Source organism: Vulpes lagopus, chromosome 24, assembly GCF_018345385.1.
Source record: "Vulpes lagopus strain Blue_001 chromosome 24, ASM1834538v1, whole genome shotgun sequence".
Lineage (NCBI taxonomy): Eukaryota > Metazoa > Chordata > Mammalia > Carnivora > Canidae > Vulpes > Vulpes lagopus.
The window spans coordinates 44,297,173-44,315,553 of NC_054847.1; the positions used below are offsets into that span (position 1 = coordinate 44,297,173).

An 18,381-nucleotide genomic window follows, 5' to 3' on the forward strand; every position below is an offset into this window, starting at 1 on the left:
CCACTGCATTGCTCTAGACAACCATTCCTTAGCTAGTTGAGGCTAACAGAATCTAGGAAGTGATTTACAGAGGGACATACCAGTTCTGACTCTGAGTATTTCAATCACGGCATGACCAATTCATTTTGATATCAGAGTGTATGAGAATCACTTAATGGTAACCTCAGTCCTCCTGTCAAAAGGCTCTTTATGTAAGGATACGTCTTACCCTTTTCTTTATAAATGAACAATTCCCTGAGTTAAATACGTATCAAAACAAAGTAGCTACTAATCTGTCCAATGTCAAAACAAGTACTTGTACCTTTGCTCGAGTCCATAGCTGAGTGATAAATGGCCAACAGGCAAATGCAATAAGTCCAGCTGTGAGCATGTAGCGGTAGAAAAAACTGAGAACCTAGCAATGCATTCCAAAGAAGAAATGAAAAATGAGGTCATTTAAAAGGAGTTACATATGTATGAAAGAGATCTGAAAATTCTGTAATGCGATAAATTACTCACTAATACTTCAATTCCCAAGGTAAAGATGAACAGGTAGCCAGCCAACTGACTTGGAGGAAAGGTCAACAGTGATATGACAAAGTCCTGAATGACTTGAAACCTGTTTAACAAGATTATTTATACTATATATTGAACAAAAAAAAATTAGGTCATATGTGGTAAAATATAAAAACTGCACAACCCTAGAAATCAGGGACTTTTCAATTCATAGTTATTCAAAACCTAATATAATCTCTAACCAATTTCTTTCAATGGCTTCACTTACCTAAATCTTTTTTTTTTGAAAGCTAGAAGTATTTTAGGAAAAAGCATAATTTCTGAATTAATTTGATAATGATCACAAAAATTTGTTTTTAAAAATAAACATTAATGATAAATAAGTGTTGATCTTAGTTTAAACATGAGAACACCCAATTACAGATACATGATCAGAAATAAAATATAATGAACCCAAATGGATAAAAACTAGAAAAAAATTTAAATTCAGCAAGGTTAATCTTATATCGAAATTTCCACTGTCTTAATAAACATAGGTTTTCCAAATCTAGGTAAAGAAAATCTTTTTTTAATTTGGGCCATTTATATTTGTTTGTTTGTTTATTTATTCATTCATTTATTTAAAGATTCCATTCATTTATTCATGAGACACACACACACACACACACACACAGAGGCAGAGACACAGAGGGAGAAGCAGGCTCCACACAGGGAGCCTGAAGCAGGACTTGATCCCAGGTCTCCAGGATCATGCCCCGGGTTGAAGGCAGTGCTAAACCACTGAGTCACCCAGGCTGCCCCTTAGGTAAAGAAAATCTTAATTGCACTTTTTCACTGAACTAAATAACCTTTTCCAAACCCAATTTAAGACGTTGCTAATTATACACTCACTGTGATTAAATGTGAATCCATAACCATTAAAAATGTATTACATACTTGAGTACTTTTTACATTTTATCACTGGAAAAAATTTTAGCATTTGTAGTGATTAAGAAGGTAATTACAAAAAAGTCAGTATCATTTGGTTTATTATCTTTTTCTGATTGAAAATAATGGTCACATAGTATTATCAAAACTATTTAGGGGCCACGTAGAAAAGTAAAGATAACACCAGTCCAAAGAAGAATGCTTCTTTTGTTCTCAACAGCGAACTAGCACAAGAAAACGAGATGATTTTGTAAATCATTCAGAAGATTTTATAAGACTTTAGAAGAAAAGTGAATTTTTATGTTTTATTTTCTATTTAATCTACCAAAAAGATAGAACACAACATACATTCAAAATCACATTTCCTCTCAAATTTTAAACATAGATGTCATCTTCATAAATAGGACATTTAATAATTCAAGAGAGGTTCTGTAGTAGAATAGAATTTTCTGCAAGAATAAAACCTTCATTCTAAAAATTTTTAAACCAGAGATTAATTTTAAACCAGACTAGAAAAAAAATCTGATTTAAGAACATATATCCAGCAATCCCATTCCTTTCAAATGGAGAAGCAATACCAAGTCCTTTTGTTAGTTTCTTTTTGTCTTATCCTATTTCTTTTTTAAAGATTTTATTTATTTATTTGACAGAGAGAGAGTGCGCGAGTAAGCACAAATGGGGAGCAGGAAGACGAATGCGGGGCTTGATCCCAGGACCCTGGGATCACGACCTGAGTCAAAGGCAGAAACTTAACCCACTGAGCCACCCAGGCATTCCTCACTTATACTTTTAAATGATAATATTTTAAACATTTTAATATCAATTTTTATTTTTGATATTTTAACATGGGTCATATAGAAGATGTGGTCAAAGTTGGAGTTAACAAAAATTAGAATAAAAATACACATTGTGTCATGACAAACATGCTGGCCAACCCTGAAAATTTTCAGGACAACTCTGAAAATACCCTTTAAGTCTGGGCTCTCCTTCCCTGGTCTGCTTTTGGGGTCTGGTTTGCTCAGAGGATGCTTGGATGCCCAAGACTAAGTTTAAATTCTAGATTACTGTTGCAAATATAGCAACAAGATGTGCAACACGTCTGTGAACGTGAACTAGCCCAGTATTTGAGTGGTTTTCTTTTAAAGTGCTCAAAACTTGCCTGAGAGCCCTACCTCTGATGTTTTCTACAATGGTAAGAATCCATTTTACTTCCAGCTTGTGAGGAGGCACTTCAGGGAAGAACTATAGCACATGGGACTAATATCCACCACTCTCTATGGTGGCCTGGATTTAATTACAAAGTTCCATTTATTTAGGTTTACAGGATAACTATGAAAGGAAGGGTAAAAATGTGTGGAAAGAAAACATGTACATTTCCTTGTGAAACACGAAGATACACTGAAATCTTAGATGATGAGACAAATTCAAAATATAAGTTACTCCTGATATAGTACCATCAATATTAATTATTCTTTTTGTAGCCCAGATTTTTCTTATAAGGGATACACAAAGAAAGGAACAAGGTCAATACTAACTCAGGGCAATAAAGATGAAGTCAAAAGGAAAAGTCAAAACAAAAAAGATGTTCATATGCAACATTATGCTATTGTAAATGAAGTGAGAGGGCTCAGAGATTGAAGGGTATTATAAATATCTTTGAAGATTTATGCTACAGAAATCTAATGCACGTTAAATACAGATTTCACTGTTGGTGAAGTACAAAATAAGACATCAAGGCATGTTACTTACTCTCTTAGCACAGCATACCATATTGGCACTGGCAACAAACAATATATGTAGTAAGTCCAGGGACAGTCCTGAATCAGCAGGAAAAATGCTACTAAAACACCAACAGCTATAAAACTACATGACAGGAGGTGGCTTGGTTTCTGAAAATCAAACAGAACATTGAAACACTTCTAAATTCATGCTAATTGATAGGTTTTTAAAAGAGATTATAAAGTGAAGAGACGTATTACTACTTTCTTTCAGTGGTTCCACAAAACTACCTGATTAATTGAAGAGCTGCATTTAAAAAAAAATCTGTCATTGGAGAAGCATTATTACAGAAGAAAAAGTTGGATATCCCAGAATTGTTGCAATTAGGCAATTCTCAATTTAAAAGTAACTATGTTCCTCAAGTTTGTTTGCAAGTAACTTGTTTGGAACTCTGAACATATTTCTCCTTAGTAACAATCTTATAAATGTTGATTGAGCTCCCCGACTAGCTCACAAAAGCCCATTTAATACACAATAAACTGTGGGACTTAATCTTCATTTGGAACAATGCTTCTATCTATTCAAACTCCAACTTGACATGCAGCCCACGCTCCTCTCTCCAGTGCCCAACCACAGTGTGTTCATTCATCATATCTTCTCTTCCCAACCACCTGCCAAACAAGAAAGGAGTTTCTCAATGTAAGACACGAGTGATGGCCTCCATGGGCTGGACAGGCCTATGAGTGCTCTGGGCCATGAGTAATGAAGTAAGCTTCAGGGACAGACATTCTAGTGATTGGGAAAACAACACACCTATGGAAAGTTGCTAGGAATGGTACTGGAGGAAAAAACCAGGAATGGAGGGGTAATAAGGTGTTCTTGTTCATCTGTCTCTTGTTTTGACTCTTGCTTTGCTAGCCAAAACTAAATAAGGTGAGAATTAAGAATTACGTACTGGAGTAAAGGAATTGCAGGGTAAAGAGCAAGAGTTTGTTTCCTCTTTATAAGTCCTCCTTACAGGCATAAATTGTCACCAGAAAGGAGGAAACAAGGATAAACTAGGAAATAGTTGTAAAAAGGAAGGTGAAACACAGCAATGTGATTAAGCATTTAGAACTACACAGATTAGAATTCAAATTCTGGCTCAGTCACTTGCTCTAAGTACAACTATATACAACCATGAGCAAAATACAAAATGTACTGAGACTTAATTTCATCCCATTTATAAAATGGGAATAATAATTCCATATCTACTTATCTAGGCTGGTAAAGTTTACATTAGATCAAGATATCTTAACAAAATGCCTGGAACGTCATTATGCCTAATACATAATGGCTGCTATTATTACCTTCATTTTTACTCTCTCCTTCCCTACTTCTTTGCATTAGTCCCAGGAGGCAATACAGAAACCTGTAAGTGAATAGCACTGGGAATAGAGATGTGCGAGATAGCAATGGAAATCCCATAGCAAGGTGCAAATCTCAAACAGATGTGGATAGTTGGGAGTCTCTAAAGCTGAAGGTGGCTGAGGCATGTATTCATCTTAAGAGGTGGTTTCACATCATTTTGAGAATAATAAAATAATAACAAAAGAAGTTTAAAAGAGTATCTAAAAACAATTACAGGGATTTTCTAGAGTCAGTGTAATATGGTATAATAATCTAATCCTTTACCGAAAGCAGACATTGATACCAATGATATCCACTTGTGGGTAATGAAATAATAAAGAATTCAGTTCAGCTGAATTGGAGATTAAAAGGCTTCTAAATAATAAGAGTGGAGGACATTCTCTACTTTATCATAAGTTGATGCCCTGATCACCTGATGAAGAAAATAAGCCATGCTGGTGCATTATGATCACTCCTTCATCCAACAAGCATTTATTAAGTTGCACACTCTATGCTATGCTCTGTACTAGGTCTTCAAGGAGTTCAAACCATACAGGTCAAGGTGGAATTATGACACTTGGTTTAAGGAGTTAATATTTTGGGATTTTATTAGGTAATAAGAAAATAAATAAAAGCATGTGGCAAAATAAGGATATTTAGTTCTAAAGCAAGTAACATCATCTGAACTGGAAAAAGCAAAGGAGAAGAATATGTTGAAGTTACATGCGGAATACAATTAAGAGGAATTGTAGCAAAAATTAAATTTAAAGAAAAAGAAGATACTCACTGCCTATAATGGTGATAATTAGAAACGACCTGTATAATTTGAGTGACCCTGTCATGTAGAAGGAATATAAATTTTGGAGTCAGATGTAAATTTAATTCCAATCTTGGCCTTCTAGTTACTTGTCAATTAGACTAATCCATTTAGTTTATCTGAAGCTCTGTTTCCTCATCTGGCAATGATGACAATATTCGTTGGGAATCCACTGTTCCTTCCCCTACAGGCACTCTGTATTCTAGCTGTAAAGTAACTTGCAGCTCTTATAAGAAGCCACATTACCTCTCTCCTCATCCGGTACATGCTGCTCTGTGTGTCATCTTCCTTTTCTTTTATTGGGTTATCCTATTCACCCTTCAAGACTTAACTTTGGGGGTGCCTGGGTGGCTCAGTTGGTTAAATGTCTGCCTTCAGCTCAGGTCCTGACCTCAGTGTCCTGGGATAGAGCCCTGCATTGGGCTCCCTCCTCAGCAGAGTCGGCTTCTCCCTCTCTCTTTGCCCTCACCCTCTGCTTGTACTCTCTTACTCTCAAATAAAGAAATAAAGTCTTAAAAAAAAAAAAAAAAAGACTTCACTTTGGCAACTACCTCCCCTGCGAAGCCTCCCTACACCCCAACTGCAAGCATTGCATTCTACTACATACACTGCTGTGGTTCATCTTACATCCTAAGTGCTTTCCACGCTTCTATTTTTTTTTTTTTTTTTAAGATTTTTTATTAATGAGAGACAGAGAGAGAGAGAGAGACAGGCAGAGGGAGAAGCAGGCTCCATGCAGGGAGCCTGATGTGGGACTCAATCCCAGGTCTCCAGGATCAGGCCCTGGACTGAAGGCAGTGCTAAATCGGTAAGCCACCCGGGCTGCTCTCCATGCCTCTCTTTAGTTTATCCTCTGGACCATGGGCATTTTATTCTTCCTTCAGAACTGTTAGATTGTGTCACTTCACTAGGTTATAAACTGATTGAAGAAGAATCAGAATGTTTTTTGCAAGCAGAACCCTTTTGCAAAGGGTTCAAAGTATTTTAATAACCTCAACTGTAATGGTTGGTTTTGTGTGTCAATTTGGCTGGACTACAGTCCCCAGTTCCTTGAACACTGATCTAGGTGTTGTTGTGAAAGTATCTTGTAAATGAGATTAAAGTCCATAATCAGCTGACTTTAAGAAGATTATCCTAGGTTACTGGGATGGGTCTGCTTCAATCAGTTGAAAAGCTTTAAGAGCACAATGGCAGCTTCCCTAACAGAAGAAAGTACACTTGATTAGTGTGGCCTCAGCTCCTGCCTGCAAACTTCAGTTTGCCCTCCTGAGGGCCTGACCTGTGGATTTAGGACTTAACAGCTCCCACACTCACATAAGCTAATTCCTTACACTAACTCTTCTAATACACAGATCCCTCTGGTTCTTTTTCTCTGGTTTAACTCTAATGAAGGCACCAATTCCTCATTAAATAATGTTTAAAATCTATAGCCCACCATTTGAAGCCTTCGATTATTTCAGCCTAATCTATACTGGTGGTATAAACTTTTATTAGTCCCTTGAACAAACCTTCCACATTCTCCCCAAATTGAACTATTTATTTTGAAAGCAGTATGGTGTAGAAAGAGCATGAATTTAAGTATCAGAAAATATTAGTTCTATTATTCCATACCAGTGTGTCCTTGAAGAAAATACATATATCTCTCAGAGCCTAAATTTCCCCATCTGTATTAGGAGAATCATAACCACCAAATTTAGGGTAGCGTTAAGCTTAATTGAATAACACACGTAAAGCATCCAGGATAGTCCTGGGATAGTGGGGCTCAATAAATATTACTCGTTATCCCATCATAATAATACATTTTCCTAACCCTGCCTCTGTTTATTTCAATTTGCTTCAATTCTCATCCTCTCTCTAGAGCCGTTAAATTTCCACCAAGACTTACTTTTTCCTGTTATCATCACCCTCGCTAAAGTGAGGTCTCCTGTATTTAAAATGATAGTCTTTGTATCACATTCAAACAATGTAAATTAAAGTTGTTAAATGTTAAAGCTGTCTTTTGCAATGTAGTGTAGTATTGCAATCTACATTGGATAAGGTGGTTATATGTACATCTCTTACCTACTTTGCTCTTAATTCCAGGCTCCTTGAAGGCAGAATCTGGATTTTATTTTTCTATGGATAGCCTAGGCAATAGCTAGCATTACACCGTACACGCAATTAAATATTCATGGCATTATCAGATGAAGGAATAAAGGGGAACTATGAGCTTTGAAACTGTGTTGATTCATTAATCTAAAGACTTCAGATCTTTTCTCAATAACCTTAACATTAAGATAAACATGAAAAGGCGGGCAGCCTGGGTGGCTCAGCGGTTTAGCGCCGCCTGTGGCCCAGGGTGTGATTCTGGAGACCCGAGATCGAGTCCCACATCGGGCTCCCTGCATGGAGCCTGCTTCTCCCTCTGCCTGTGTCTCTGCCTCTCTCTCTGTGTCTCTCATGAATACATAAATAAAATCTTAAAAAAACAAACAAACATGAAAAGGCAGTGTTTTGCCCAAGATTGTTCTGGATTCAAATCTCAATTCCTTCATATCCTAGTTCAATGATCTTTTGCAAAATAAGATCACTGAACATAATAGCTTTGTTTTCCTTTTTTTTATAAAATGAAATTATAATGCCTACTTCTAGCATCGGTATGAGATTAAAATGACAAAATAAATTCCAAGCACCTAGGCAGAATGTCATTGCTAAAACATTATTGGTTCTGTTTCTCTTGGTACCATGTCAAAAATTATTCCTGTTCTCATCAATTTTTCATACATTCAAATAATGAAAATTACTTGGGGAAAATTATTTAATGCATTTAAAGCGCTATAAAAATTGGAATCAACATTACTGTTCTTCTTTCCCTCATTACAGAAAAATAAAATATAAAATTAGAAAAAGTTACTACTGGAAATGTTTGCAGACTGTTACTATGAATAATATACCATCCAGATATATTCGTTTGTAGAGGATTTGGACATGGCAATAATCAATACAATGAAGTAAAAGAAATGAAAGTGGCACATTCTCCCTAATAAACGATAATTAGTAATGTATTTTAAAAGAGTAAAGTGTCTTTGGCAAAACCACATATATACTTTTATATTTACTCAGTTATATAAAGTACCATTATATGGTTTTTTGGCCTTTCTCCCCCCCATTGAAAGTACAGTAAACTAGAAGACTAATTCTTAAAATGAGGATAAAGTTCTGAGAATCTGCATTAAGAATTTCAGAAAGTTGAAAGAAGGTAAGAAGAGTTCCAGAAAAGCACATACATTATTCAGAAAGGGACATTTTGAGTAAGTGATTTTATCGCTTCCTAGCTCCTAAACTTTTAATACCAGATACAGTTAAATATATTGCTTTGAAGTAGTTTTCTGACCACCTGTACTGGAAAGATATGGGATGCTTATAACATGCTAAATAATTATTAAGAAGAATAGAAAATCAATAGTTAATGCCATAGGAGAATTTAGATTATTCAGCTATCTTTATAGCCCTCTTACATTGTAGGACCATCATTATTAATATACCCTTTCCCCAACCAAAGAAATAAAGATAACTGAGGAAAAAAAGACCTGATATAACAAAAGCAAATGAAAGGTAAGAGTTAGCTTATTACAATTTGCACATTGTACAAACTCATTACAGTTGATTTGATTCGATTTCTTTCCCGAGTCCTAATGATTTTACACCATCTGAATCTTCATTATATTTTCTGAACGTACCTTAACTTCTTTACTGACACCTCTAGTAAAGCTGGAATGAGACCTGATGATCAACAACGAAGCATAAGATGTCCATCCCACAAAACCAAGAACAACATTGATGCCCAAGAAGAACCTGTCATAAGTATGATAATAGGACAAGCCTTTTAATGCAAGCTGAATCAGCTCCTTGCAAAGGGAGACCTATGGAGAAAGGAAAACGTAACTTGTCACATGGGAAGAATCAGAAAACCTAAGTTTTAAAGGCAGGAAAATTATTAAAATTAGAGTGCACAACTATAAATGATGGATCAAGAACAGATTTTAATTACTCAAGGGTCTTCTTGCAAAGTATAGGAAAAATTCCTGAATAGAATGAATTTTGAATCTTGATGAGGAAGGGCATTTTAAATGTAAACTACAATATGTGTAGTGATTGAAAATGATTCATTCCGTGGATATATCAATAGAAGACCTATGAAAGAAAGAACTGAAGTCTCACTAATATTGGTCTCAAATAGCAGAGATACCCACATTTGTATCATTTTTAATTTTCTCATACCAGATTACCCACATCAGTTATAAAGCATCATTAAAACAGAAAAGCAATAGCTTACTGTTTTAAAACTATAACAAAAAATAAGCATTAGAAATGCATGGTATTTTGCTTAGGCAATTTGAGAAACTGAAAATAGAATTCTTTCCTTCTTCAAAATTAGGACCACTTAACAAAAAGAAAATTAATGGAAGGCACAGTGGGATAGTTGCTGAGAAGATTCAAAGCTTCATTATGAATCATTACACTTCTGATAGTGTGTAGATAATTCCAAATGTACCAATGCTATGTTCTAAAATGTTACACACTTAAGTAGGGTTACATAAATTTGGAATAGACTTGCTCATTATAGAAAATGGCAACTGTTCTTTCCCAAACCTAAAAAAGTTTACTCATGATAATATCTGCAATAAGAGAAGCATGTTCATGGCTAATACAGCTACTTAGAAAATCCAATCCTTCCTTAAGCGTTCAGGAAAGCTCCCTGGCATGCCCACTTTGCTCTCCATTGTGTATATCTTGCCTTTCCCCATAACCTAAATGATGACTAGCTATTTATACAAATAAGGTTTGCATACTTACTGCTTCATCGTACTTTCTCTGTTTTATATAAGACCTGGCTTTTCTTAAAATGTTTAGCTGTTTAGATTCAGAAAGCAACCTACAAAAGAAAAGGTTAGGTTTAAAATATTTCCTCATTTCAATGATATTTTTCTTTTTTCTTAATTGAAAAGAAAAGGATAATAAAAGTTGAGAAAATAAAGAAATGAGACAAAATAAAACAAAAAAAGAAACCTACAGCTAATTGTATTATTGCAGATTATCTGAAGTCTCCCAAAAAATAGCTTTAATTAAATTTGGTTTTCTTGACTCAAAGTTTCAGCTCCAAACTACACTTACAAGAGTAACATGATCCATCATTTTGAAGAAATGGAATACTCTAGTTAACAAAGAAATTCTGACTAAATCAATATAATTAATGGAACAGCAAATTAGTGGCATGAGTTTCAACCGCTTAGCACTCTGTTCTCATCAGCAGACACAACAGACAAAGCAGATCCATTATGGCTCTTTGTATCTCTGAGCTAGATAGGGCCTGAGAATTGCCATGATCAAAAAACTCTACGCAATGTGGAGCCTGGGTGGCTCAGTCAGTTAAGCATCTGCCTTTGGCTCAGGTTGTGATCCTGGGGTCCTAGGATTGAGCCCAGAGTTGGGCTCCCTGCTCAGTGGGCAGTCTGCTTCTCCCTCTGCCTGTGCCCCTCCCCCGACTTGTGCTCTCTCTCAATCTCTAATAAATAAATAAAATCTTAAAAAAAAAAAAAAACCCAAACTCCAGGCAATCAAAACCAACAAAGTTAGTGAATAATTTGAGCCTCTTTGATATTCTTATACTATACCATATACCTTTTCTGGTTCCCTTATCTTTCATTTCTCTTTCTGTCATTTCCCTGTCCTCTTTTTACCAGAGTAGAAACCTTAAATACACAAGAGAAATACTCCTAATATTACATAAACTGGCAATGTATCTGAAGGCATTAAGTTTCTGGAATGTCAAAGTTGAGGAAATATAACCACACCTCAGTAACCTGATTGAAATAAGTAAGTATATTCAAACACAAAACTAAATGCATACTGCTTAACTAAAACTTATAAAGTGAACACCTTCAAACTTAAAAAGTATAAAAAGGCTTTAATAGGGTTAGATCATATGAAATTAGTATTTTTGTATGTCAAAAACTACTAAGTTAAATATTGACAATTTCACATGGTTCAACATGATATAATCATTTTCTTTTTTCTACTTGGTTCCATTAATCTCTAGATAAGATGAAGACTTGTAGGAAGTAAAATCTTTTAAGCAATGTTATTAATTTGGATGAGGTCACAGACTCCTTTCTGAATACGATACTCTGTCTAGAAAATGCATTTAATCTTACATACAACTTCAGAAAATTAATGAACCCCAGAAGCTCATCTCTGAGCCCTCTGGAGATGTGTAAATGTTCTTGTTTGAGAACCTGTGCTATTCCAGGGACCCCCAGATCTTTCAACTCAAAGGAATCCAATCACTCTTTCAGGCTGCAGGAAAAGTCTCCACCTCTGGACTCACTGAGATTTGGAGGAAAAAGATAACAGGAAGTGAGAACACACGGGGGGAAAAAAAAAACCAAGTTACTTCAAAGTGTTGCCATAATCCAGTTCTTTGTCCTTCAGATACCACATATTTTAGAGTATTTTCCTGTAAGTCTGAGAACTGGAATACGAGCCAAAGGGCACTGGAGTTACATCAAGATTATATCGAAGTTGAATTTTCCAGATTTTTTTTTTTAAGATTTTATTTATTTATTCATGAGAGACACAGAGAGAGAGGCAGAGGCACAGGGAGAGGGAGAAGCAGGCTCCACACAGGGAGCCCAATGTGGGACTCGATCCCAGGATCATGCCCTGGGCCGAAGGCAGGCACCAAACCGCTGAGACAGCCAGGGATTCCCCATTTTTCCAGATGTCTATAAAACTTTCTAGTTGATCTCCTACCCTTACTTTGATCCACTCAACTTCGTAAAATACAGATTCCATCTTCTAAATTACATAAAATTGAGATAAGCATCTTATTGTCTTTCAATTCTAAATCTCCTAGACTTTTTTTTTTTTAAAGATTTTATTTATTCATGAGAGAGAGAGAAAGAGAAGCAGAGACACAGGCACAGGGAGAAGCAGGCTCCATTCAGGGAGCCCAACGTGGGACGCGATCCCGGGTCTGCAGGCTCATGCCCTGGGCTGAAGGCAAGCACCAAACCGCTAAGCCACCCAGGGATCCCTAATCTCCTGGACTACTGATGACCGTATTTCTTTCTATTTTACTTAATTTCCCATTATCTCATATGTATGCCCTCAGCTATAAAATGGTTACACACTTCATTCTTCACCTATCTCGTATTCACATCTGAGTTCTTTTCATAAAGATCTTTCCCTCTCTGCTTTCCAAAATCAAATCCTCATCATCCTTTATGGTCCTCTCCAAATTCCACTTCACATCACTGGCACTTTAGTGTCATCTAATAACAATTTATTTCTCTTCAATTAAATTTTAATCTTCACATAGGCCATTATTTCAATAAAAAGTCATAATAATACTTAGCAAAGTACCAAGCATATAAAATGAATCAATAAATCTTAATTGATTAAAATGCTATCAAAATATTGCGGATCTAAAAAAGGGATAAAAAATAAGAGAATAATATAAATTCCCATTCTTAAAGTACCTAATCATTTGCTAAATTAAATGAAAAGATGAAAACAAAGCTTGTTTGGAACAAAATTACTTAGGCTAATATAATACATTAAGAAGGATGAAAGAAGTATTTTTAAAGAGAAATATTTGTTATATTATGTTAATTATATTTCATTATATCATATGCGAAATTATTACATTATATATGGAATACTTAGGTAAAGGATTAGGTAAAAAAAACCACTGTCAGGCTAATTTACATTTTTCCTAAAAGTTCTATTTATAATTCTTGGGACCTACTAAAGGTTTGGAATATGTTTGGAGTTCATCAAAATGTTCCATACAAATCTCACTGTACCATTAGGACATTAAAGACTCTTACAAACTTGTTCCCCAGTAAAAAATTTTTTAGCTTTCTGTAAGTTGAGAAGGGATGCAAAGTCAATCTTAGTGTCACCTATTTTAAACATAAAGAAGTTTTATGAGAAATGTAAAGTCCAGAATATGAGGTACAATATGTTAACATTTACATAAAACAACAACAAAACAAGGGGGGTAGTGGTAGAGAAGTAACCAAAGGAATATTATCTATAAATTAAAAATAAATACAGATGATCTACATGTGTCAACATGGATAAATTCTGAAAATCATGGTGAATAGAAAAAAGATTTATTAAAAAATGTGGTAGATTTTAAAAATAGGGTTTCAGTTACATTAGATCATTTTATTTCTTAAGAAAAAGAGATCTCAAGAAATATGGCAAGATGTTAACATTTCTTAAACCTGGATGTGGGTATAAGGATTTTTGCTATATTCTCTACTCTTTTCAGCATGTTTGAAGAGGGATATATATATATATATATATATATATATATATATATATATATATATATGAAAGATGTATGAGAAACTGCAACTTTGCCTCCAAGGGAAAAGACTGTGAGACTAGAACTCAGGAGAGGTCACATTTTATTACTGCTTGTGTAATTTGTATTGTATATGTTCATTACTTTCTCATTCACATTTTACTAATGAGGTTTTTTTTTAATAAAATAATTAAAACATCAAAGTTTAACCACAGTTTCTGGTTATGATGGAAAGTTTGGACATATCAATGCTCCCACCAAGAACAACTAGGAAAAAAAAAAGGAACAACTAGAAAGCCTGATTAATATTAAAAATCAATTTGAAGGTGCTAGAGAGCTTCGTAGACCATCAAGAATTAAAGAGTTAAGATCCTAAAGAGAAGCAAACCAGAGAATTAGTCCAGCATTCTACAAACTGTAACAATTAGGGCATCTGCCGTTCTTATTTTTGGCAAAAGGCTGAGAACTTGGGCATATAGCTGCTGCCAGGAGGTAGAGAATCCAATAGTCTCTGGCAATCTTATGAGGCAACAGAGATAAAAAAAAAAAAAAAAAAAAATTGTGGCTGCCAATGCAGCCAGGATATGAAGACCCACAAAGAAAGACAAATAAGAGGATAATATATACAATTTTCATTCTGGATTAAAAAAAGAAAAAGAGGGCACCTGGGTGGCTCAGTGGTTGAGTGTCTGTCTTTGGCTCAGGTCATGATCCCGAGGTCCGGGAATCGAGTCCTCCGTCAGGCTCCCCACAGGGAGCCTGCTTCTCCCTCTGCCTATGTCTTTGCATCTCTCTCTGTGTCTCTCATGAATGAATAAATAAAATCTTAAAAAAAATTTTTTTTAAATAAAAGAAATTTTAAAAAGGCATGAATGAAAAGCTATCTGAAATTACATAAACTAACTTAATATTTAACCTGAGGTGACATCTCAAGAATGAGAGAAGGAATCTTTATAAGCAACAACTTCTATTCTATTCTATGTGGACAATTCAGGTAAAGAAACAAAGGCCTCTATCTGGTGAGAAGGGGAACGAGCTGGACACCTAGTGAATTCTTCAACTGCATAGGACCAGAGGACAAGAAGCTATGAAGAAAGCACCTGAAAAGGACAGAAGTTTTTGCAGATTCAAGATATAGAAGAGACAAAATCTGGTGTTCAGGAGCCACCAAGGAAGGGCTCTGGACAGCACACAGCTTCCACTGAAATCCCTGGGAGGCTACATTCTAAGGGCAGACAGACACAAACAAACCAGAGGTAAGGGAAGACAACAAATGCAAAACAGCCTTGAGTTAGTTACTACTCTGTGCCTGTCAGAGGATAAGGTGAAACCTCTTTGGAGAATGAGATAATCCAGAGCTTCCAATACCTTTAATATACAATGATAGGCATTCATCCAAAAACCACCAGACTCAATAACAGGACCAAATGAAAAAGACAGTAGAAGCACACTCACAAATGATATGGTTATTGGTGGTGTTAATCAGGTACACTTTAAAATAATTGTGGTTAATATATTTGTAAATATATTTTATCATCAATTATTCAGGGTGACTAGTGTTTGCAGGACAAAATCTCCTTAAAATGCTGCCCTTTGAAGTATTCTATCTTCTACATCTTCTCAGCTTTTTATTACAAAAATATTTTCCTTGCACAAGATATTTTAGAGAACATCTATTTATAGATTAAAGGAAAAATATTTCAAGAGATAAAGACAGAGGAGGGATAAGCTATCTCCAAAATAACCCGAGTTCCTTTGCACTGATCATCGATATAGAATCTTACTTTTATCTTTTTTTTTTTAAGATTTTATTTATTTATTCAGAGACACGGGGCGGGGTGGGCAGAGACATAGGCAGAGGGAGAAGCAGGCTCCCTGTGGGGAACTCGATGTGGGACTCGATCCTAAGACTCCAGGATCATGCCCTGAACCAAAGGCAGACGCTCAACCATTGAGCCACCCAGGTGTCCCTTATTTTCATCTTTTAAGTCATAACTGAGTAAATAAACATTTTTTATGTATGTGACATATAAAAGTTACTTTTTTTAAAAGAAGAATTTCAATTTTGAAGGAGAAAATTCCATTTCTAGTAAATAATTAGTAAGCCAGATGGGTGAAGTGGTAGATTCACATTAAAATTAGTATTTAAATTTGTTCTAAGGACTTTAATCAATATCAGCTAAAAGAAACAAATATATTAAAAAGAATGAAAGTAGCTTTTGTCATTTTGGTAGAAAATATATTAAAATACCTGGTTAAACTTTAACTGCTCTGAGTTTATATAGTGATTTTTAAGTAAAAGAACAGCTATTTTTCTTCTATTGGCAAGGTACAGTATTTCCTTCCCATTTTCATTTTCTTCATATATACTCAAGAAGCCTTTCTTGTTCTTTTCTCATTTTATGTAACTTTTTTCCTTTAAAGTTATTCTGGCCTTACTCTGGCCTCTGGTACAGTTTTGAAATACAAAGTGTATTTCCTCCTTTTAAGGTACTTTTATGCTTCTCCTAGTCATGTAGCACCACCTGCTGGTCATTCCTTGGCATAGCACAAGGTTTGAGTTTGTTGAGTTCTACTTGTCTGAATAGATTATTATTTCATGACTTTTAGCCTTTCTTATAAATCTTTAAGATATAAAAGGTAAAATATACTTAATTGTTAAAGAACAGGATAATATAGGATATGCAATTACCATACGGATTCACTGGAGTCTTTTACAAGTGTAAGGTATGTTAAAGGATCTTAGCAATTATATTCTCACATCTTGAAACACTGGCTATTTCAGCACCCTAGGAATTATTACACTAGTCATGAATTATTCATGTAAGACAAGACTCAGACAGTGGAAGAGATACCATTAAATTAAAATTAAAATCTTGCGATGCTGGTGAAATTGATCATGTTAAGGAAAATCTCAAGACTATGAAACCTCAGATGTCAATATCCTAGATAAATTTTCTCAAACTTAAGAACTGATGAGTGAATCATATATTTCTAAGAAAAAAAGGAAATATGGTACTTATTCAAGAGGGAAAGGCTTCAGGGAACCAATCGTTTGTAACAAGTACTTAAGTGTTTTGCAAAAAGGATCTGTGATAACTGTACTCTTTCATTATTATGTGCTAACATTTACTTGATACAGTTTCTAAGTGGATAATGCTGACATTAGGTGTATACATAAAGGTGACTAGAAGAAAACGGATGGTGTAAATACGAGTAAATTCATCGGACTAGAGAAAAACAGTCCCTTGTACGCCGATGGTAAAGGGCAATAATTGTTTTCCCTGGTATATTGAACATATGTAATAAAAAAAATACTACTCATGATACAAATAAAATATCCAGGAATAAAATAATGAAAAAATATATTATGGGGAACACTATAAAATTTTACTTAAGGACATAAGTAAATGTTGGAAAGTAATAGTCTACATTGTAAAAATGTCAATCCTCACCAAACTACTTCCTAAATATAATAACCACAGACTTTCATGTAACCCAAGACATTGACTCTAACATTTATATTTCTTTATGCCCATTATTTTTATGATTCCATTTGATCATCTGTGCCACTGATTAAGATGTTGATTTATCTTTGTTCTTTTTAAAAATAATGTGCTTTATCAAAGTAATATGTGCACAATTTTTAAAAAGTCAGAAAGTACAGAGGGCATAATGACAACCAACAACTCCCGCCCCACCCTTCTCATCTCAGTTCTCCAACCCAGACGCAAAATTTTTTACATGTGTCTATTTTCAGGTATTCTGGTAGTTACCTCCATGTTTCTTAATAACATGCTTCTATTACTATTTCTTGACTGGATGACCTGAGGCATTTTCTGTGGACTCCTCACTGACTCTGTCTATTCTTGCTGTCTCCTCCTCCCTCAATATGCTTATATTACTATTTTTACCTCTTCTGTTGGCTATATTGGTCACTTTATTTTTTAAAAAGATTTTATTTATTTATTTGATAGAAAGAGGGAGAACACAAGCAGGAAGAGTGGCAGGCACAGGGAGAAGCAGGATCCATGCTGAACAGGGAGTCCAATGTGGGGCTCGATCCCAGGATTCTAAGACCATGACCTGAGCCATCCAGATGCCCATAGTCACTTTATTTTTAAGCTCGCTCTACTCCCAATGTGGATCCCAACATTAAAAGTCACATGCTTGGGCAACCCGGGTGGCTCAGTGGTTTAGCGCCGTCTTCAGCCCAGGGTGTGATCCTTAAGACTGGGGATCGAGTCCCACGTTGGACTCCCTGCATGGAGCCTGCTTCTCCCTCTGCCTGTGTCTGCCTCTCTCTCTCTCTCTCTGTGTCTCTCATGAATAAATAAATAAAATCTTAAAAAAAAAAAAAGTTGCATGCTTTACTGATTAAGCCATCGAGGCACCCCTACATTGGTTACTTTAATAATGTAATACCTAAACCTCTGTCTCACTTTCTCAACTATATCCAGAATCTCCACTTTCTATTTCATGAGGACAATAGCACCACTTTCTTTCCTCCTCTGCCTTCCAACTTGTAACCTTGTACACTGTCAAGGTAGGCAACATTTACATTCTATCCAATAATGATACTTAAATCTTGCTTTGTCTAAGGTTTGTCTCTTACTGTATTAGGTTACTTACTACTCACTGAGTAGCTAAATTTTATGCTATGATTAGATTTTCTTGT

The 18,381-nt window shown here is 35.2% G+C and overlaps 1 protein-coding gene across 5 annotated transcripts in view; it reads right to left on the reverse strand.

Moving 5' to 3' along the window:
* The window catches only part of PIGN (phosphatidylinositol glycan anchor biosynthesis class N), a 106,487-nt gene that overhangs the window by 46,911 nt on the left and 41,195 nt on the right, over positions 1–18,381 (reverse strand). For all 5 annotated transcript variants that reach the window (XM_041739783.1, XM_041739782.1, XM_041739779.1 and 2 more), the window contains 5 exons: positions 10,184–10,262; positions 9,067–9,249; positions 3,172–3,311; positions 499–598; positions 302–394 (listed from right to left, as the gene is read on the reverse strand). In XM_041739783.1, the coding sequence (XP_041595717.1) occupies positions 302–394; positions 499–598; positions 3,172–3,311; positions 9,067–9,249; positions 10,184–10,262 (595 nt within the window). The remainder of the gene's footprint in view (positions 1–301; positions 395–498; positions 599–3,171; positions 3,312–9,066; positions 9,250–10,183; positions 10,263–18,381) is intronic.